Source organism: Alosa pseudoharengus, unplaced genomic scaffold (genome assembly GCF_046254945.1).
Source record: "Alosa pseudoharengus isolate Yale_2024_CS ecotype anadromous, Long Island Sound unplaced genomic scaffold, YU_APseudo_1.1 YU_APseudo_1.1_scf_16, whole genome shotgun sequence".
NCBI classification, from domain to species: domain Eukaryota; kingdom Metazoa; phylum Chordata; class Actinopteri; order Clupeiformes; family Clupeidae; genus Alosa; species Alosa pseudoharengus.
This window is the reverse complement of record NW_027468630.1, coordinates 2,412,741-2,434,470: the sequence shown is the minus strand read 5'-3', so window position 1 is coordinate 2,434,470 and position 21,730 is coordinate 2,412,741. Positions and strand designations below refer to the sequence as shown.

Sequence of the window (21,730 nt, the reverse complement as noted above, 5' to 3'; positions counted from 1 at the left end):
GATTTAAGTAGCGGTGCCATACATGAATTATTGGAGGATGCCCCCCCGAGAATAGAAACAATTAGGGCATTGACAGAAAACCAGTGTGTACGAGTATGGAAATGTACATCCTCCCCCTTTCTGTTTAACAAACATAAAGATGTAGCTTGGAAGGTGGCACAGAACTGTTTACCAACAAGAACAGTCCTCTACAGATGGGGTCTGTGTGCTAGTGCTAAATGTATCAGAGAAAGCTTTTGTAATGAAGAAACAATAGATCATGTGTTTTGGGACTGTACATTTGCTAAACTTGTGTGGAATGTGTTTAGGCCATGGTTTGGAAATAAAAACATGGTTTTATGTAGAGAAACTGTACTTTTTGGATTACACATAAAGAAAAAAGATCAAGAATTTTGTAGACTCTGGGCAGTTATTAATTGTGTCAAATGTACTTTGTGGGTGGTTAGGAATAGGTTATTCCTTAAAAAAGAAAAGATTAGTTTGGGTGGGGCAAAAAGTATGGCACTGAACAGCATTAAGGACTATGTCACAAGGGACTTGTTGAAGTACGGGAAGGAAAAAACAAAAGTCATGTGGAAAATGGATTGTATGGGAAATTTGTTTGGGTGGGATTTATGCTTTTAATGGGACAGAATTTGCGACTTGTGTAACATGTATTATGGATTTGTGATATGTTGATGTGATATCCTTCTGATTTAAATGCAGTGAAAGATGTAAAAGATTTTAGCCTCCACAATGTGCTTGTACATGTATTTTTAAGCTGATACCTCTGAGTCTTATGTATGTATTTGCTATGAAACACAATAAAGTAAAAAAATTGAAAAAATTGAAAAATTGGTTCACCTTTGGCGAGGCTCTGCCATTGCACTTCGGCGGTAGCTGACCCGAACGAATTCCCCAAATGTGGGAATCTCGACTGCATAATTTGTGGTAGTGGGGGACTGCGTTCGCGCTCTCCCCTGATGTGTTGTGGAATGACAAAACGAGCATTAGCCATGTGGACGTGTTCACTGACAGTTTACTGACTCTGCTACGTTTCAGTGCAAGTGCAATAGAACATTCACTAACACATGTGCACCATGGGTAATTGGATAGCCTGGAACCAGTGCGCGGTGACACGGTTTCAAGGCATGCACACAACGTGGTGCCCAGTGCAAAATACACATTTCCAACACTCATATTTGACTTTAATTCATGAAAACACCAACACAAGTCCTGCCTAATAGTTCAGGGCTTTGTTGCATTATTCGCTCAGACCCTCGGATCTCGGTTGCTTTGTTCATTAGCCTACGACTACGCTACGCGTGGAAAGTGGTGCATCATGGGACGGTTTTAGAATTTGTTGTATGTTTTATGTCTTTTGGTGGGGGGTTTTGAGGACGACATGATTTCTGTGTGGTATATAGCTTACATAGCTTAGCTTTTGTTTAAACATACTGTTATTTTAAGTGTTGAACTTTAAACGTAGCAGCAAGACCGCCACCTATGTGACATGTATGGCATTGGGTGTAGTGCCCTCGTATGCCGTGTACAACTCATACTTACCTGGCAGGGGAGATACCATGATCAAGAAGGTGGTTCACCTTTGGCGAGGCTCTGCCATTGCACTTCGGCGGTAGCTGACCCGAACGAATTCCCCAAATGTGGGAATCTCGACTGCATAATTTGTGGTAGTGGGGGACTGCGTTCGCGCTCTCCCCTGATGTGTTGTGGAATGACAAAACGAGCATTAGCCATGTGGACGTGTTCACTGACAGTTTACTGACTCTGCTACGTTTCAGTGCAAGTGCAATAGAACATTCACTAACACATGTGCACCATGGGTAATTGGATAGCCTGGAACCAGTGCGCGGTGACACGGTTTCAAGGCATGCACACAACGTGGTGCCCAGTGCAAAATACACATTTCCAACACTCATATTTGACTTTAATTCATGAAAACACCAACACAAGTCCTGCCTAATAGTTCAGGGCTTTGTTGCATTATTCGCTCAGACCCTCGGATCTCGGTTGCTTTGTTCATTAGCCTACGACTACGCTACGCGTGGAAAGTGGTGCATCATGGGACGGTTTTAGAATTTGTTGTATGTTTTATGTCTTTTGGTGGGGGGTTTTGAGGACGACATGATTTCTGTGTGGTATATAGCTTACATAGCTTAGCTTTTGTTTAAACATACTGTTATTTTAAGTGTTGAACTTTAAACGTAGCAGCAAGACCGCCACCTATGTGACATGTATGGCATTGGGTGTAGTGCCCTCGTATGCCGTGTACAACTCATACTTACCTGGCAGGGGAGATACCATGATCAAGAAGGTGGTTCACCTTTGGCGAGGCTCTGCCATTGCACTTCGGCGGTAGCTGACCCGAACGAATTCCCCAAATGTGGGAATCTCGACTGCATAATTTGTGGTAGTGGGGGACTGCGTTCGCGCTCTCCCCTGATGTGTTGTGGAATGACAAAACGAGCATTAGCCATGTGGACGTGTTCACTGACAGTTTACTGACTCTGCTACGTTTCAGTGCAAGTGCAATAGAACATTCACTAACACATGTGCACCATGGGTAATTGGATAGCCTGGAACCAGTGCGCGGTGACACGGTTTCAAGGCATGCACACAACGTGGTGCCCAGTGCAAAATACACATTTCCAACACTCATATTTGACTTTAATTCATGAAAACACCAACACAAGTCCTGCCTAATAGTTCAGGGCTTTGTTGCATTATTCGCTCAGACCCTCGGATCTCGGTTGCTTTGTTCATTAGCCTACGACTACGCTACGCGTGGAAAGTGGTGCATCATGGGACGGTTTTAGAATTTGTTGTATGTTTTATGTCTTTTGGTGGGGGGTTTTGAGGACGACATGATTTCTGTGTGGTATATAGCTTACATAGCTTAGCTTTTGTTTAAACATACTGTTATTTTAAGTGTTGAACTTTAAACGTAGCAGCAAGACCGCCACCTATGTGACATGTATGGCATTGGGTGTAGTGCCCTCGTATGCCGTGTACAACTCATACTTACCTGGCAGGGGAGATACCATGATCAAGAAGGTGGTTCACCTTTGGCGAGGCTCTGCCATTGCACTTCGGCGGTAGCTGACCCGAACGAATTCCCCAAATGTGGGAATCTCGACTGCATAATTTGTGGTAGTGGGGGACTGCGTTCGCGCTCTCCCCTGATGTGTTGTGGAATGACAAAACGAGCATTAGCCATGTGGACGTGTTCACTGACAGTTTACTGACTCTGCTACGTTTCAGTGCAAGTGCAATAGAACATTCACTAACACATGTGCACCATGGGTAATTGGATAGCCTGGAACCAGTGCGCGGTGACACGGTTTCAAGGCATGCACACAACGTGGTGCCCAGTGCAAAATACACATTTCCAACACTCATATTTGACTTTAATTCATGAAAACACCAACACAAGTCCTGCCTAATAGTTCAGGGCTTTGTTGCATTATTCGCTCAGACCCTCGGATCTCGGTTGCTTTGTTCATTAGCCTACGACTACGCTACGCGTGGAAAGTGGTGCATCATGGGACGGTTTTAGAATTTGTTGTATGTTTTATGTCTTTTGGTGGGGGGTTTTGAGGACGACATGATTTCTGTGTGGTATATAGCTTACATAGCTTAGCTTTTGTTTAAACATACTGTTATTTTAAGTGTTGAACTTTAAACGTAGCAGCAAGACCGCCACCTATGTGACATGTATGGCATTGGGTGTAGTGCCCTCGTATGCCGTGTACAACTCATACTTACCTGGCAGGGGAGATACCATGATCAAGAAGGTGGTTCACCTTTGGCGAGGCTCTGCCATTGCACTTCGGCGGTAGCTGACCCGAACGAATTCCCCAAATGTGGGAATCTCGACTGCATAATTTGTGGTAGTGGGGGACTGCGTTCGCGCTCTCCCCTGATGTGTTGTGGAATGACAAAACGAGCATTAGCCATGTGGACGTGTTCACTGACAGTTTACTGACTCTGCTACGTTTCAGTGCAAGTGCAATAGAACATTCACTAACACATGTGCACCATGGGTAATTGGATAGCCTGGAACCAGTGCGCGGTGACACGGTTTCAAGGCATGCACACAACGTGGTGCCCAGTGCAAAATACACATTTCCAACACTCATATTTGACTTTAATTCATGAAAACACCAACACAAGTCCTGCCTAATAGTTCAGGGCTTTGTTGCATTATTCGCTCAGACCCTCGGATCTCGGTTGCTTTGTTCATTAGCCTACGACTACGCTACGCGTGGAAAGTGGTGCATCATGGGACGGTTTTAGAATTTGTTGTATGTTTTATGTCTTTTGGTGGGGGGTTTTGAGGACGACATGATTTCTGTGTGGTATATAGCTTACATAGCTTAGCTTTTGTTTAAACATACTGTTATTTTAAGTGTTGAACTTTAAACGTAGCAGCAAGACCGCCACCTATGTGACATGTATGGCATTGGGTGTAGTGCCCTCGTATGCCGTGTACAACTCATACTTACCTGGCAGGGGAGATACCATGATCAAGAAGGTGGTTCACCTTTGGCGAGGCTCTGCCATTGCACTTCGGCGGTAGCTGACCCGAACGAATTCCCCAAATGTGGGAATCTCGACTGCATAATTTGTGGTAGTGGGGGACTGCGTTCGCGCTCTCCCCTGATGTGTTGTGGAATGACAAAACGAGCATTAGCCATGTGGACGTGTTCACTGACAGTTTACTGACTCTGCTACGTTTCAGTGCAAGTGCAATAGAACATTCACTAACACATGTGCACCATGGGTAATTGGATAGCCTGGAACCAGTGCGCGGTGACACGGTTTCAAGGCATGCACACAACGTGGTGCCCAGTGCAAAATACACATTTCCAACACTCATATTTGACTTTAATTCATGAAAACACCAACACAAGTCCTGCCTAATAGTTCAGGGCTTTGTTGCATTATTCGCTCAGACCCTCGGATCTCGGTTGCTTTGTTCATTAGCCTACGACTACGCTACGCGTGGAAAGTGGTGCATCATGGGACGGTTTTAGAATTTGTTGTATGTTTTATGTCTTTTGGTGGGGGGTTTTGAGGACGACATGATTTCTGTGTGGTATATAGCTTACATAGCTTAGCTTTTGTTTAAACATACTGTTATTTTAAGTGTTGAACTTTAAACGTAGCAGCAAGACCGCCACCTATGTGACATGTATGGCATTGGGTGTAGTGCCCTCGTATGCCGTGTACAACTCATACTTACCTGGCAGGGGAGATACCATGATCAAGAAGGTGGTTCACCTTTGGCGAGGCTCTGCCATTGCACTTCGGCGGTAGCTGACCCGAACGAATTCCCCAAATGTGGGAATCTCGACTGCATAATTTGTGGTAGTGGGGGACTGCGTTCGCGCTCTCCCCTGATGTGTTGTGGAATGACAAAACGAGCATTAGCCATGTGGACGTGTTCACTGACAGTTTACTGACTCTGCTACGTTTCAGTGCAAGTGCAATAGAACATTCACTAACACATGTGCACCATGGGTAATTGGATAGCCTGGAACCAGTGCGCGGTGACACGGTTTCAAGGCATGCACACAACGTGGTGCCCAGTGCAAAATACACATTTCCAACACTCATATTTGACTTTAATTCATGAAAACACCAACACAAGTCCTGCCTAATAGTTCAGGGCTTTGTTGCATTATTCGCTCAGACCCTCGGATCTCGGTTGCTTTGTTCATTAGCCTACGACTACGCTACGCGTGGAAAGTGGTGCATCATGGGACGGTTTTAGAATTTGTTGTATGTTTTATGTCTTTTGGTGGGGGGTTTTGAGGACGACATGATTTCTGTGTGGTATATAGCTTACATAGCTTAGCTTTTGTTTAAACATACTGTTATTTTAAGTGTTGAACTTTAAACGTAGCAGCAAGACCGCCACCTATGTGACATGTATGGCATTGGGTGTAGTGCCCTCGTATGCCGTGTACAACTCATACTTACCTGGCAGGGGAGATACCATGATCAAGAAGGTGGTTCACCTTTGGCGAGGCTCTGCCATTGCACTTCGGCGGTAGCTGACCCGAACGAATTCCCCAAATGTGGGAATCTCGACTGCATAATTTGTGGTAGTGGGGGACTGCGTTCGCGCTCTCCCCTGATGTGTTGTGGAATGACAAAACGAGCATTAGCCATGTGGACGTGTTCACTGACAGTTTACTGACTCTGCTACGTTTCAGTGCAAGTGCAATAGAACATTCACTAACACATGTGCACCATGGGTAATTGGATAGCCTGAAACCAGTGCGCGGTGACACGGTTTCAAGGCATGCACACAACGTGGTGCCCAGTGTAAAAATACTTCCAAATAATACACAATTTCAAAATGTTCTATATATGTTCTAAAATGAGCAGTTTTATCAAAATGCCACTGTTTTGGGGTGTGTATGCAGCAGGAATGTCCACCCTACTTGTTGCACTTGCACTGGTGTCCAGGGAGGAAAAGGCTCAAGCCGTGAGAAGTATTTACAAGAACAAGGTAGTAGCGGCCGCTCATCAATTTCACTGAGTAGTGTACAGCACAACACGCATGCACACACCCAAACCACACATAACCTGTTCATGGGTTTCATCAGGTCCCTTTCCACATGTTTATTAATCAAGCACCATGCAGTCTGCATTGATAATTAAGGTGCTTGATTTTATACACCTGTGGAAAGGGACCTGATGAAACCCATGAATAGCATCAAGTCTAGTGTCAGGTCGTGGCTAAAACTCACAAGTGAGACAGCATGCATGTTGTTTCTACGGCGGAGTATTAGGGCCACACATGAAGAAAAAAATATTTTTTCCATGACGAGAATAAACTCAACATCTCAAAATTCCGTGAAAGTACAATTTCACCAAATCATCTAGGCTACACATTTGCTGAGTCGTCAGCCAACTTGATTCAGTGGCAGGTACTTGGGAGGGGGTCATCCCTATGTTCCCCGGGTCCTATGTTCCCCGCTGCTTCCAAGTAGACTGCAGCCGCACAGCAAGGCGCGGGTTGTTGTTGCTCCGTGCCCACACTTTGTTTGTGATGAGGGAAGGAGAGGGGGCGCCGCGAACTGAAGTTCTTTGCACAGAGGCGCAGTGCGGAGCCCAGTGTGATAGGCCTATAGTCACGTTTAATTGATTTAATTGTAACAGTAGCTGCTTGAAATAGCTGCTTGACTTATATGCAGTTTAATGCGCATCGATAATTTCAGAAGATGAAAAGAAGGTTCAACAGATGCTAAGAGAGACGAGTTTAAGTTAATAATGCTAGGCTATGTTAGCATAAACTTAACTTAGGCTACCTGTATGACATCAATAAATAAGGAAAATATTCACATACAAACACTCACATATATCCGTTTTATTTAACCAGAAACACACAATCCCTTCAGTCAACACAGTTACAACAGACGTGCGGACCGGTGACAGCTTTTGGTGGAAAACACTTTGTTTGTGATGAGGGAAGGAGGGAAGGAAGAGGGGGCGCCGCGAACTGAAGTTCTTTGCACAGAGGCGCAGTGCGGAGCCCAGTGCGATATAGTCACGTTTAATTGATTTAATTGAGACACTTAAGTCTTGTATGACACAGCCCCACCTGTTTTCCTATGATATTAGGATTGGCTCACTGTCTTGCTGCAACGGCCTGCTGTGTTTAAATCTAGCCGAGTCTGCATGGCTTTGTCATTGGCTTTGCACTTGGCATATGTCATTGTTGATTCTTACTGTAGGCTACAAGAGGTGAAGGAGGTGATCTAAAATAGCCTTTGGTTGAGCTGTCGGAAGAATGGGATTCATTTTAATGGAACAAAGAGATATCAAACTATACTGGGCTGTAGACCCAAAGGGACATTTTTGGATTATTGACGAGTCAGACCAAAGGGGCTTCGGAGCAACGCGCAGTCCCCCCTGCAGCGTGCCAGCGAACGGAAAAATGAACAAAACAAACCAATTAAATATCAACAAAAAGGCATGTAGTTGTAGCGCGTTTCTTCTGTGAGAGGTGCAGCTCTTGTGTGTTGCTGTCCTCAATTTAGTGCTGAAGCGGACAATGCGAAGTTACCTTAATGCGAAGTTAGCTTGGCTGTTAGCCTGGTCGGGACCAGTGGGGTGTACTACGAATCTCGATTAGTGGGTTAGCGAGGTATGTTGCGCTCAAAGCCAGGGTATACTGTGACACGAAAGTGGATCTGTTTTAGTGTCGCTATATCACCATGGTATCTTATGCTGTCAACCAAACCTGGTCGGGAGGAGGTTATGTGCTAAATTATAGCTCAAATCGTGTAATCTACCGCACACTGACCAATCAACTGTCTTAAAAAACGAAGTTATCTCACGTGTAGGATTCTGTCATATATCTTACAGGTGGAGCTCCGCCTCTACTAACATTTTGGATCTCGAATGCGCTTTAATAGTGCTGTGCGTGCAAATATCCCACTATGGACGTGCATACCATACAACAACTGATGACAATTGATTTATTTGCAGTGTTGGGCAAGTTACTTCAAAATCGTAATGTACTATGCATTACTTATTACTGTCATTTCAAAGTAATTTGTTACATTATAATATTACTGTCTCTGAATTGTAAGGCATTACACTAGCTACTATTGCATTACTTTTAAGTTACTTTCACCAAAATATCTAGAAATATGGATTTGCCATTTTAAATGCAGTTTATTACGCTCAATGCAGCTCATTGCTCTTCCAATGGAGGGAGATGTGGTATAGCATAATGACTGAGCTAGGCTTAAGGCTAACAACATACAGTAAGAATGCAATAGGCGCAGTGCTCATGATGCAAAACAAGAATTTTGTTAAAAACCGACAAAAGGTCAAAGTCTGGTAAATTGTGATATAAATACTGTAACTTTAAGGCCTAGGCCTGCTCAATAGAGAGCCTATTGTAAATCAAAGCTTAATAAAGACATGTCAAGATGGTGGCCTACTGGCCATTTCGGTGCCCTAAGTGAGTGGCTTTGAGTGAGTGACATTTAAATGGTAACTCAAACACCTAAAGTAAAATAAAAGGCCTATTATACAGACCATGTTTTCTTATAAATGCTGCACGGTCACTTTAAGAGCATTGGTCTTTACGTTCTCATAATGCCCTTTTGTCAGCTCTTGTTTACAAGCCTTGTTTGTTGAGTTACATTGATAGCACAATATTAGCAATAATATGCACAATGTTAAGTTGTTTTAAGCAGCCTTCATTGCTTTGGAAAGTATGGAATGACATGTTGCTTCACATTTCGTTTTGCAAATAAAAGTGAATTATGAGCCTGGTATCCACCTAGCTATCTGAATGGATTTTTTGTCGACTTGGCATATCATGTGCTTCATGTAGCCTAAATGCTTGGGAAACGAATTATTGAAGACCCACCAATTCCATTCTACTAGTACGTGGTGGAGATTGAGAGAACCCAAAAAGTATCAAACTTCCATGTACCATGGTGTTAGTGCATTCTGACATTGTAAACGTTATTGATGAAGAGTGAAACGCAGTTTGCAGTAAAGCTACTATTCATTGGTTACATTTGGGTGCCCCCTCTGTCCTTTGGTGCCCTACGCAATCTGTTTTGTTTTGCGAGCAAATACATATAGCAAATAGTTTATAAATGGAATAAAGCTCCTTAAAAATTAGCACGGAGATCTGATGTGAATGACAGCTAGCTGAACCAATAAGACGACATAATTACCATTAGAATTAACTTAGCTTGGCTGTTAGGCTAGGGGCAGAGAATAAATCCCCATGGTAACTTATGTGCCATCTCTTTTGTGAAACCAAGTCAAGGCTAAATTCATCCAGGATAACCTAAAAATCCCACCTTAATCCCTTATATAGGTTTTGTGAAATACCCCTCTGAGGGGTATTTCACAAAGGCAGAATTAAGACATCCAAGATAAGTAATAAAGCGAGGTTTGACATAGCGTTGTCTGGTCATCCTAGCTCAACTCGTTTCACTAATGCCAATCTAGGATGAGTAGGAGCGACTATGTCAAGCCAGGTGTAAGTAATTCAGGATGTGTGCGCGTTCTCGTTTCTGCTCCAAAGTGCCCACGGTTGGAATAAAAAAGACGCGGAAAATAGCGTCATTCACACAAAGGGAACAACGGCTTTTGACATAGACTAACAATTAAGTGAAGTTGTCCTTTTTGGTATGGGGAATCATGGCTATTTCTGTAAAACAGCAGGAGTAGGCGTGGTAGACCAACTGAATGCAAATTTATGTATGCACCCACGTGTGAGTGCTTCCTTGTCTCGGAACGCAACGTCAATAAGAAAGCGCTTGCCACTGCAAATATGCACATATATGATATACCAATATTAATATTGTAGTTGAAAATACCTTCGAAAACTTGCCCCTCCACTCCCAATCAACTACAGTAGGCCCTAGGCTATTCATCAAACGTCTATCAATAAAATAAGCAAACAATGAGTACCTATAACCTATGTTAATTATTATAAGGCTATCACAATTAAAATAATAACCATATGGTAGTAGGCAGACAATCTGTTTTGTTTTGCGAGCAAATACATTTAGCAAATAGTTTATAAATGGAATAAAGCTCCTTAAAAATTAGCATGGAGGTCTGATGTGAATGACAGCTAGCAGAACCAATAAGACGACATAATTACCATTAGAATTAACTTGGCTGTTAGGCTGGTCGGGACCAGGCTAGGTGCAGAGAATTAATCCCCATGGTAACTTATGTGCCATCTCTTTTGTGAAACCAAGTCAAGGCTAAATTCATCCAGGATAACCTAAAAATCCCAGCTTAATCCCTTATCTAGGTTTTGTGAAATACCCCTCTGAGGGGTATTTCACAAAGGCAGAATTAAGACATCCAAGATAAGTGATAAAGCGAGGTTTGACAGCGTTGTCTGGTCATCCTAGCTAAACTCGTTTCACTAACGCCAATCTAGGATGAGTAGGAGCAACTATGTCAAGCCAGGTGTAAGTAATTCAGGATGTGTGCGCGTTCTCGTTTCTGCTCCAAAATGCCCACGGTTGGAATAAGAAAGACGCGGAAAATAGCGTCATTCCCACAAAGTGAACAACCGCTTTTGATACAGACTAACAATGAAGTAAAGTTGTCATTTTTGGAATGGGGAATCATGGCTATTTCTGTAAAACAGCGGGAGTAGGCGTGGTAGACCAACTGAATGCAAATGTACGTATGAACCCACGTGTGAGTGCTTTCTCGTCTCGGAACGCAACGTCATTAAGAAAGCGCTTGCCTCTGCAAAGATGCATACCTTAATATTATAGTTGAAAATACCTCCGAGAACTTCCCCTCCACTTCCAATCAACTACAGTAGGCTATTCATCAAACGTCTATCAATAAAATAAGCAAAAAAAGAGTACCTAGGCCTATGTTAATAATATATGTAAATATATATAATAATAAGGCTATCACAATTAAAATAATAACTATATGGTAGTAGACAGACAATCTGTTTTATTTTGCGAGCAAATACATTTAGCAAATAGTTTATAAATGGAATAAAGCTCCTTAAAAATTAGCACGGAGGTCTGATGTGAATGACAGCTAGCTGAACCAATAAGACGACATAATTACCATTAGAATTAACTTAGCTTGGCTGTTAGCCTGGTCGGGACCAGGCTAGGTGCATAGAATAAATCCCCATGGTAATTTATGTGCCATCTCTTTTGTGAAACCAAGTCAAGGCTAAATTCATCCAGGATAACCTAAAAATCCCAGCTTAATCCCTTATCTAGGTTTTGTGAAATACCCCTCTGGTGTGCTACGGCAAGCAACATTGACAGAAAAATACACTTTGCTACCGTTTGTGCACGAAATGTGCACTCGCAAGCATATCCCATGCAATTTCCGTGGTCAGATACAAGGCGGGGAACATAGGACCCTTTTCTACAACCCCCTTGGGAGCGGTCGTTCTCTCTCCTAACTAGTTTTGCTGAAAAGTCGAGATTAAAGTAGTAGTATGGTGTCAACTTTATTCTCGAAATGTCGACACATCGAGATTAAAGTCAACATTATATTTCAACTTTACTCTCGAAATTTGTAGTTTAAAGTAGACATGTCGAGTTTAATCTCTCATAGCAAAAATATATTTTTTTCCCCTTCATGTGGCCCTAATACTCCGTCGTAGGCCATGTGGTCTTTGGCCACATAGCTGAGGCCTGTTTAGTAATTAGGGTGTAGCCTAATGTTAGGTATCCTTATTGAAGGTAAAATAGAAGGGGGAAGAGACCATTTAAAAAAAAAAAAAAAAATGTTTTGGCGTAATGGTTTAGAGTAGACTGTGAACCGGATAGGACAGTGGCCATTCTAGGAATGGGTTTAGCAACGGCTCAATCAGATGAGGTGATCTGTATATGTTCACATTAGTGTCATGCAGATGCGAACATCAGTGTTTGTGGTATATGCCATATAGACTTACCTTACACCACTCTTGGTTTTTCTGACTGCTAGAACATTCTACTTCAAATGTATACATATTGTTTATTCGGCATCTTAGTACATTATACACATAAAGTTGCACTTGCAATATACAGATCATAAGACAAATGTGCATGTTTAGACTGCCTCAGTATGCCCACTAGCTGTCCCTCCCTAATGTATTTAATCAGAGCCTTTTTAGAGAAATACTTTTACATCTTCAGAGGTGGGAAAGGCACTCCAGTTGTGCTGTATGATAAATATTTATAACATTTGACAACATAAAGTGTACATTGCTCTGTTTATTAGGTCCATAACCTTTATACACAACAGGACACAGAGGGGATCAAGTCTAACATCCCAGAACCAAATAGAAGGCAGAGTCTTCAAATGCAGAATTTGATCTTGATGAACACTTCACAAGACCTGTGAACACACATATTTTAAAAATACACCAGTCAAGAGTTTAAAGCAACACTGCAATAATTCACACATCTTTCTGATGACTTTTTGGTACTCCTTAAAATTAATTAAGCAAGAATATGGCTACGTGGATAGACACACACACACACACCAGCTTTCACTACCCGTACAGGCAATGCCCCATACAATCAATTCCAGACAATATCCATTGTGAGGACTCACCAAAATATGTATGATTAGATTTGATCAATGCCGAGCTCCTCAGGAGTAGAGATGCCAAGCTCCTGTAGCGTGGGCTTCAGCTCCTGGATCAAGTAGGGGTAGATCTCTTTATGGGGGCCTGATTTGTCCTGGAAAGACAGTGGAAATAAGGCATCAGCGCAAATGTTCTGTAATTCTCCATCCATATCACTCTTACAAACAAAATGGCTGAGGAACAGAGGGGAGAAGTTAAGGTGTATTTACCGATTGCCCACTTCTTTGCTATTGCTTGCGGGTATGTATAGCGCATGATTTATTCAAGTCCCACAATTCTAGCCATCATAATGTGAGAAATTCCCACACACATTTACAGTGCTGTCTGATAACGTTAATCTAATAATGGAGCAGCGTGAATGTGGGACCGGACGGACCAACTTCTGACTTGAACCGAACGTAACCCCATGCAGACACACACACGCACAGAACCCCATGCAGACACACACACGCACAGAACCCCATGCAGACACACACACGCACAGAACCACTTGCAGGACGCACAGAACTGCAGGTTCTCTCTCCATCTCACAGCAGGACTTGTCACTGCTGAAGTCAAATTATGCTAGGTGCTTCTACGTCACTGCTGAAGTCCAATTATGCTAGGTGCTTCTACGTCACTGCTGAAGTCAAATTATGCTAGGTGCTTCTACGTCACTGCTGAAGTCAAATTATGCTAGGTGCTTCTACGTCAACGCTGAAGTCAAATTATGCTAGGTGCTTCTACGTCACCGCTGAGGTCAAATTATGCTAGGTGCTTCTACGTCAACTGCTAACGGACAGGAAAGGAAAACAATAGTTTAGCGATCAGGAACTGTCAGAAATTTTGCAAACACAGAAGGATTACTTGGAGTGGCCATGAGATGCGAGGAAACATGGATGTGTTCTCCATTTGAGGAACGTAATCAATTGCGATTGCCGACGTGCACAGACACGGAGCGCATAGTACATAGGCCTAGTTTACTCTTACTTTCTAGAGTGCGTATTCATTACTTGAAAGATGCGTCATACCAAAACAGCGATCAAACATTATCAAATTTATTATGACACGTATTGTCACAAACACTTACATGATTTTGGTTTGATTTAGATTTGTAAAATGCATGCCATCCTTGTCACCTTGTGTAACTCAGACTTAAAGGTGCAGAGGCACAGATTCACGAGGGGGTGGAGGATGTGATATTTTTGACATAAAAGGCCTTAAATTGGAAGTATTTTGGCTTTGGTTCTCTTTTGACGCTTGAAGGTAGATCTTGCCTTTGTTCAGGGCCGAGGTCAGGATCTTGGGCTCAAAAAGGTTGGTGACCACTGCAGAAAGTAATGCACTAGTAACCATGGTGACCACTGTGCGAAAGGACACCAAGAGCCATGTGCATGATCAAATCTTCCATCCTTGTTTCATACAAGCAAAACTTATCTAATTAAACAATAATTAAAAGTAAATGGACCTTCCGGAAATTTATGACCAAAAAATACTCATGGATATAAAGATAAAAGGTTATGCTCGTCTTGCCAGCAAAAGGGCTGTGTATCTGTATACGACACCACTTTTAGGGGCAGCATTAGAGATGCACCGATATGGAATTTTAGGGCCGATAACGATAACCGATATTTATTGGTTTGTTGTGGCCGATACGATAACCGATAATATCACTCTTGAAAAAAAATTGAGAAAAGTGATTTGGGGAAAGCATTTAATAAGCATAATTTTATTGCAGTAATTTTACCTACCACCAAATGATGGACAACTCATAATAGTCCTCAATAGTAAAGCAGTCAACATAACAGTAGCCTAGCCCTACAGTATGTGTGGCTCCTTTAAGTGAACCTGACGTCAGTGAATTGCGAGTGAGTGGCTAGAGAGTATGAATCGTTTTCATTTAGGACTAAACACTCATAAACGGCTCAGCTGGGAATAAGCTACAGTATAGCGACCAAATCAAAGTTTGTGAGGGAAACTTAGGTTTAGTTTCAACTGCGGGTAACTGAATAAAGCTGCAACTCCTCAGACTGTATCTTATCTTATGTCCGTCTACTCTGTTGCGCACAACCTGCTGCAGCAGAAACGAAAGGGGTTAGCCCCGAAGGTTTTAATAACTTATTATGACCTGTCTGGAACTGAAGCAGGAATGGTTAGCATATTTCTAGGTAATAATACAAACCCAAGCTAAATTAATGCAAATATAATACTAAAACACAACTTAGAACTAGGCCTACTTATGTACTCGTCCCACTAACGAGTTTGTTTATTTGTTTCCCCGACCAGCGCGGTAAAGTGCAAACACATCAGCACAAGACGACTCTAGATAGGGCTGAGCTCCGCTCTGGTAAGGTTAAATGGCGGATCATTCACGAGAGGATTTTGAGATGCACTGATTCCCAAATGAACGCATATCCACAGATTTTGTTAGAGTGGTGAAATACATTCACACCGCTGACATTATATTGAGGAAAAAGTATAGCCAACCAAGCTCAAGTAGCTCAGTGTAGCCAGACAGCCAGACGGACCTTACATAGGCCTAAATTAGGACTTTAAAAAATATCGGCGCAAATTATCGGCCAGAATTCTTTTATCGGACCGATAATAATATTTAAATTTTTTCACTTATCGGCCAATAATATATCGGCCGCCGATATATCGTGCATCCCTAGGCAGCATAGATCAAAAACAGATAATATGCATATTTAAAGTGAAGCAGAGTGGAGAGCCGCTGCTGAAACATGCCGCGCCACACTTGGTGGAACGGCAGACATTAAAGTAGTAGTGTCAATAAGCTGCTGAAACATGCCGCGCCACACTTAGTGGAATGGCAGACATTAAAGTAGTAGTGTGAATAAGCTTCTGAAACATGCCGCGCCACACTTGGTGGAATGGCAGACATTAAAGTAGTAGTGTCAATAAGCTGCTGAAACATGCCGCGCCACACTTGGTGGAACGGCAGACATTAAGTAGTAGTGTGAATAACGGTGGGTTTCCACACAGCGAAACACCTCGCGATTTTCGGCCAGCGAAATTTCGCCTCGGGGGCGTGACTGCGAAACCGCTAACCTTTTGACTGCAGTGTCTAGCCAGTGGTGGCAAGCGAGCTAATTAGGCTAATCAGCTAGTTCAAACGTTTAAGTACTTAAGATATCCAGGGGTCTTTATGCCTCGACTAAGTTGATGTTGCCTATAAACAACAATTCATGACAATTCAAGGTCAATAAGACATAATACATTTCATACCTGTGTTGCAGCATGTAGCCTAGCTGTCTAGCTAGGTTTACAATGCAATCCAATGTCCTAAAATAGTAGCATTTCGCCTGTCAGCTAGCTAAAAAAGATCGAGTGCTTAAACTAACATATATAGTGGTCTATTTAGTGGTGTATGTGCTCTGACTAAGTTCGTGTTGCATATAAACCACAATTCGTGTTGATACAAGTGCCAATGTTCATGTAGAAACATTTTAATCACATACAAATTTTTGTGTTACAGCTCAGGTAGTCAACGCCATCTTGGTCAGACTTTTTTGTAACTCCCGCCTCCAAACACAAAGACGCAGACCTGATTCATTCTTGAATGGTCCTCATTTAAATAAAGTTAAACTTTGGCCAACTTTGTTTCGCCTGCCTCGGCGATTCGCTTTCATTTCGCCCAAGCAGGGCGAATTTCGTCTCCATTCAACCTCAATGAGAGCGACGCGAAATTTCGGTGTGTGGAAACACACCGTAAGCTTCTGAAACACTTGGTGGAACTGCAGACGGCAGACATTAAGTAGTAGTGTCAATAAGCTTCCGCACCGTCCATTTAGCCTTTGTATACTTTTGTTTCATTTCACATTTTATTATTATAGTTTTCTATGCATACTAATATATACTATACAAATTGGCTTGTATGTATAAAATAATTATAGTATAATTCAGTGGTTCTCAACCTTTTATCAGTGATGTACCCCCTGTGAAATATTTTTTCAGCCAAGTACCCCCTAACCAGCGCAAAGCATTTTTAGTTGAGAAAAAAAGACTTAAAACAGAGCACTGTGCCATCAGTGTCTAATTTATTAAACTTTGGAACTGAAAAAACACATACAAAATTTAAATATTTGGAAAAAAACTATTTTGAACTATTTTAATAATCCATGACTAAATTTATTGCAAATGATTCAAACTAATGTAGTAAAAACAGTGACCATAGCCTACTGAAATATAAAATTCATTTTATGAACTTATATGTTCCTGAAATATGTATTAAATAATTGTTTTTAAAAGTATTTTTGCATGGATTCTACTTTTCAAATATATGTATATTTTAAAATCTCACCTACCCCGTGGAGTGCCTTCACGTACCCCCATTTGAGAACCACTGGTATAATTTATAGCCTATGGTTTGCATGTTTATGTTTTGTTATAATAAAACATTATTTTCATTGTTGATTTGATATTGTTAATGACATCATTGTTATTTTTACTATTATGCTTAATGTAGACTTTGTTCACATTTATTTAATTCTATTATTTTTAACTAATGTAATGTTAATTTACTGTAAGTCGATTTGGACAAAAGCATCTACAAAATACCATAAATATATATTAATGACTGATATAATAAATAAGACCTAAATATGTATATTTAATTAAATTGTTTTTAAAAAGTCCTCATCTTCTCCGACACCATCATGAAATGCAATACGGTCCCAGCAGCAGACAGATACAACCAAGACCAAAAGCATCAACACTGCAGGCAACAGGACACCTGAAAGTGCAGACTTGTGCGAGATCAGGTTTGAGGACAGAGATCAGGTTGGAGGACAGAGATCAGGTTTGAGGACAGAGATCAGGTTTGAGGACAGAGAGCAGGTTTGAGGACAGAGAGCAGGTTTGAGGACAGAGATCAGGTTTGAGGACAGAGATCAGGTTGGAGGACAGAGAGCAGGTTTGAGGACAGAGATCAGGTTGGAGGACAGAGATCAGGTTTGAGGACAGAGATCAGGTTGGAGGACAGAGAGCAGGTTTGAGGACAGAGATCAGGTTTGAGGACAGAGATCAGGTTGGAGGACAGAGATCAGGTTGGAGGACAGAGATCAGGTTTGAGGACAGAGATCAGGTTTGAGGACAGTGCTGACCTTGACTGCCTCCAGGATGCGGATGGCGCTGGCCAGGTCGTTGAGCCTTCTGCAGGCTCTTAGTGCTGAATCCAGGATCTTTGGCTCAGGGACCAGGTCATACCCAATCAGGGTGTTCATGCCTGCAGACAGAAGGAGAGGTTATCCATGTTTATTTCACATGTATACATGTATTCACATGATTAGTTAGAGAATTGTGCATTATGCTATTTCAAACTGTGGGAAAGGTAACGATAAAGCACATGGATTTGTTTACAAGCTAGCGAACGGTTAGCATAAGTTTGGCAGAACTATGTGGATGTTACAAGGTAAGAAACACTATTTAAAACGAGTTTCTTGTTTCCCAATTTCTTTTTCCGGGACGGTAGTCTCAATGTTGCAAGGTTGGTTTTCCGCCTGGGGACGCTAGGCGCAGCGGGGAAAGTCACCATTTTCACCAGAACAGGTCCTTTAACCATCCAAATGATTTCTAAACGGGGTTATTACGTTGAAATAGATGCCAAGTTCCCCTTTAAAGACTTCACCGTGGTTGTCCACATTACATTCCAACATGGACATGCTTTCGAACACCATATGATAGGTAGTCATAGGCACCCGGCTCATACCTTTTTTGAGTTCCCAGGCATCAATGTCTGGTTTGCTGAAATAAGTTACCCAGCGAGCATCAAACTCCTCATCTGTCTCCGCCTTGGCATGTGAGTAGCATCGCGAGGCAAGAGGTGCTGCAAATGAGAAATAATAATTATATACATCACCTAGTTATACAGGAATAACAATAACACCTATGGAAAATACTGACATTACTTTTGTTCCAGTGGTCTGTATACACCGGCTTCCACTTCAGCTCGTATACAAACTTTATTTTACTAAATTGTGGCCCGTTTACTATTGTGCTGTCATTTTAGTTTGTGTAAAATGAGCACACAATTTAGCCAAAAGGCCACACTATAGCCTATTTACTAAAATGAGGGATAATATATTAAATGTTAACCACAATCTATTAAAATGAGAGCATTATTTAGTAAAATGAGTGCACACTCAAAACAGTTTTTGCAATGAAGCTCCAGGGCTCTGTATTGGATTAATGTACTACTCATTTTCTTTTCTGGTGCAAAAGAAGAATCATTTTGATGCAAAAACAAACAAACTGTTTGTATCCTATATTCTACTCAAACCAAACAACTCTGAAATGTAGGCTATAAAAAAACCATCTTGTGAACATTCCAGAAGCACAACTCTGAATTTGGTGAAGGCTTATAGTTTATCTGGCTTTTTTCTGTCTTAACAGCAAGTAGGCTAGCCCTGATGCACCGTAAAACAGAACAAGACCTTTATCTTACACTGCCATCAGCATAGGCAAATATAGCCTACGTGACTCACAAGTGGCTCAAACGAAAAGTGTATTCTCTGTTGGGATAGTGATGACACACAAACAAACCGAGAGGGATGAATGACAACAGCAGGATTTCCCTTTATCTCATACAAATCGTGTAGTCTTCGTTCATAGTCTAATTTATAATATAATGTATTTGCACTGAGTTAAAATACTCTCAAAACCGGGGAATGCTAACTAGAACTACAACGAAAGAACGCCAGAGTTGACCATAAAAATGTGCCACCATAACCCCTCGGGGTCTCCGTAGGTGTTGGCATTACTTTTTGCACTTGTTCTACTCACAACTTGGCAAAATATCAGCGGCGTTGCTAGAGTGGCGTAGCCCAACGTAACGTTCTTGAGGGGCGCTGACTTTGAACGCCATAGTCCCAGAGACCAACATCGGTCACAGCAAGGACATGCTTCTATTCTAGTTTAGAGAAAATAATTAATAACATGTAGCTCATGTGCACTGCCACAACCATGGCAATGCCATCTCTCACATAAATTAAAACTGCAAGGACAGGAAACGTCACTCTTAGAAAAGAAAGCAAGTGATGGGACCAAAGATTGTTAGCTGCTAAGGGGACAACGAGTGGGACTAGCTGCTACCGTTAGCGTTAAAGCCATTCCTGTGAACTTTCGCGTTGAGTCGTCAATGAGTATTTCCTCTTATGAAACCCTTTCCTGATTATGCGACGTTCTCTAGCTATTTAATTAAGTAGCCACTGACTGACGCTAACTATAACGTTAATGTTGCACTGAAGGTGTAACTCAGCGACACATAACATAGCTAACAGATGCTAAGCTGGCTAGGTCATGACTGGCTAACGTTATTTAGCTGGATATTCCTCCAAGTGCCTCTATTAAATACAACCAGCTATTTAAACCGGTGTGATCCAAAGTATGACGAACAGTAGACTATCCACGAAATATGCCATATTCAAAGCACAGAGATTGGAACCGTTATCGTAAACGTCAGTTCTCCTTGACCTCGTTTGAACCAGGCAGCCTACCAGGGGGTACTTTAACGTTAGCATTTCGACACTAGCTCGCTAGCTAACAGTTCAGTATGACATTTGTGATGGACTGATATAAACTAACATTACAAATACAATATGAGAGAAACTGCTAACGGGCATTGCGCCTTACCTGTATAAGAGGGACGTGCCCGCGCTAAACTTCTAATTCCTGAGGCTGAAAGCCGAACCACGGCAGAAAACATCATGCCAGCCGGAGCCGTTGCTAAACTAGCTTGCTAGCCTCAAGGTGTTCTAAAGGAGCAGAGAGAAAACTGAGCCTGCGCAATGATAAAAATGAAAGCGATGACGCACTGAGCACTATGGTACGGAGCAGAACCCTAGAGACCTAGTACAGAATGCAATGCACAAAATATAATTTTCGCATCTTTCACATTATAGCATGCTCAAATTTGAGAGTGTTTGCTAAAGTTTTATATAAAAACGTACATGTTTCTCTAGTATTTGTTAATATCTGTGCCTTCTCTGTATTTCGTCATGCTTTCAAGTTCTGAGGTTTTTGACTGATCCGAGTTGAATGGATTGGGGGGCAGACATAGCTTCTCTGAAACAGATTTATATTTATTTAATTAGAGCTAGAATTGAATATGGGTGTCTGGCATATGGATCTGCAGCCAAGTCAGTTTTGGCTGGACTAGATGTAGTCCAAGCAAAAGCGCTAAGAATTTGTACAGGAGCCGTGCGCTCTTCACCAGTGTGTTCTTTACAGATAGAAACAGGAGAGATGCCATTATACTTGCGAAGAAAACAGCTGCAGGCAAACTACTGGGTCAATTTAATGGGTCAAGGGTGTGATCACCCAGTTAAAGTTGCTATTCAACCAAGCTGGGAGAGAGAAGTGGCAAATCTGTCATGTTTTGGATGGACAGGGGAGACTGTGGCACAATAACTGTCTATTCTGGATAAGAGCTTCTGTTCAGGAGTAATGTGGCCTTCAATTCCATTATGGCAACTGGAGGTCCCAAAGAAAGATTTAGAGCTGCTTAAGTTTAAGTCTGAAAATCCTGAGATGGATTTGGTGCATGTATTTCAGTGTCATGTACAATAAAATTATCAAGAGCATTTATTAATTTTTACAGATGGATCAAAG

General features: G+C 41.9%; 1 protein-coding gene, 7 non-coding genes and 1 pseudogene across 8 annotated transcripts; 8 read left to right on the top strand and 1 right to left on the bottom strand.

Moving 5' to 3' along the window:
- Positions 1-822: 822 nt before the first annotated feature.
- LOC143126373 (U1 spliceosomal RNA) lies at positions 823-962 on the top strand (annotated as a pseudogene).
- Positions 963-1,537: 575 nt separating this feature from the next.
- Positions 1,538-1,702, top strand: LOC143126369 (U1 spliceosomal RNA). The gene has a single exon (XR_012987477.1). It is a non-coding gene; the product is annotated as a U1 spliceosomal RNA (small nuclear RNA).
- Positions 1,703-2,277: 575 nt separating this feature from the next.
- On the top strand, positions 2,278-2,442 carry LOC143126368 (U1 spliceosomal RNA). Its single transcript, XR_012987476.1, has one exon. It is a non-coding gene; the product is annotated as a U1 spliceosomal RNA (small nuclear RNA).
- Positions 2,443-3,017: 575 nt separating this feature from the next.
- On the top strand, positions 3,018-3,182 carry LOC143126367 (U1 spliceosomal RNA). The gene has a single exon (XR_012987475.1). It is a non-coding gene; the product is annotated as a U1 spliceosomal RNA (small nuclear RNA).
- Positions 3,183-3,757: 575 nt separating this feature from the next.
- LOC143126366 (U1 spliceosomal RNA) lies at positions 3,758-3,922 on the top strand. Its single transcript, XR_012987474.1, has one exon. It is a non-coding gene; the product is annotated as a U1 spliceosomal RNA (small nuclear RNA).
- Positions 3,923-4,497: 575 nt separating this feature from the next.
- On the top strand, positions 4,498-4,662 carry LOC143126365 (U1 spliceosomal RNA). The gene has a single exon (XR_012987473.1). It is a non-coding gene; the product is annotated as a U1 spliceosomal RNA (small nuclear RNA).
- Positions 4,663-5,237: 575 nt separating this feature from the next.
- On the top strand, positions 5,238-5,402 carry LOC143126364 (U1 spliceosomal RNA). The gene has a single exon (XR_012987472.1). It is a non-coding gene; the product is annotated as a U1 spliceosomal RNA (small nuclear RNA).
- Positions 5,403-5,977: 575 nt separating this feature from the next.
- LOC143126363 (U1 spliceosomal RNA) lies at positions 5,978-6,142 on the top strand. The gene has a single exon (XR_012987471.1). It is a non-coding gene; the product is annotated as a U1 spliceosomal RNA (small nuclear RNA).
- Positions 6,143-12,726: 6,584 nt separating this feature from the next.
- On the bottom strand, positions 12,727-20,871 carry LOC143125321 (cytochrome c oxidase subunit 5A, mitochondrial-like). Its single transcript, XM_076286667.1, has 5 exons — positions 20,753-20,871; positions 18,831-18,947; positions 18,226-18,347; positions 13,090-13,217; positions 12,727-12,870 (listed from the first exon to the last, which is right to left on the bottom strand). The coding sequence occupies exons 1-4, from the start codon at positions 20,826-20,828 to the stop codon at positions 13,104-13,106; spliced, it is 429 nt and encodes a 142-aa protein (XP_076142782.1). The 5' UTR covers positions 20,829-20,871; the 3' UTR covers positions 12,727-12,870; positions 13,090-13,103.
- Between the last annotated feature and the right edge of the window lie 859 nt (positions 20,872-21,730).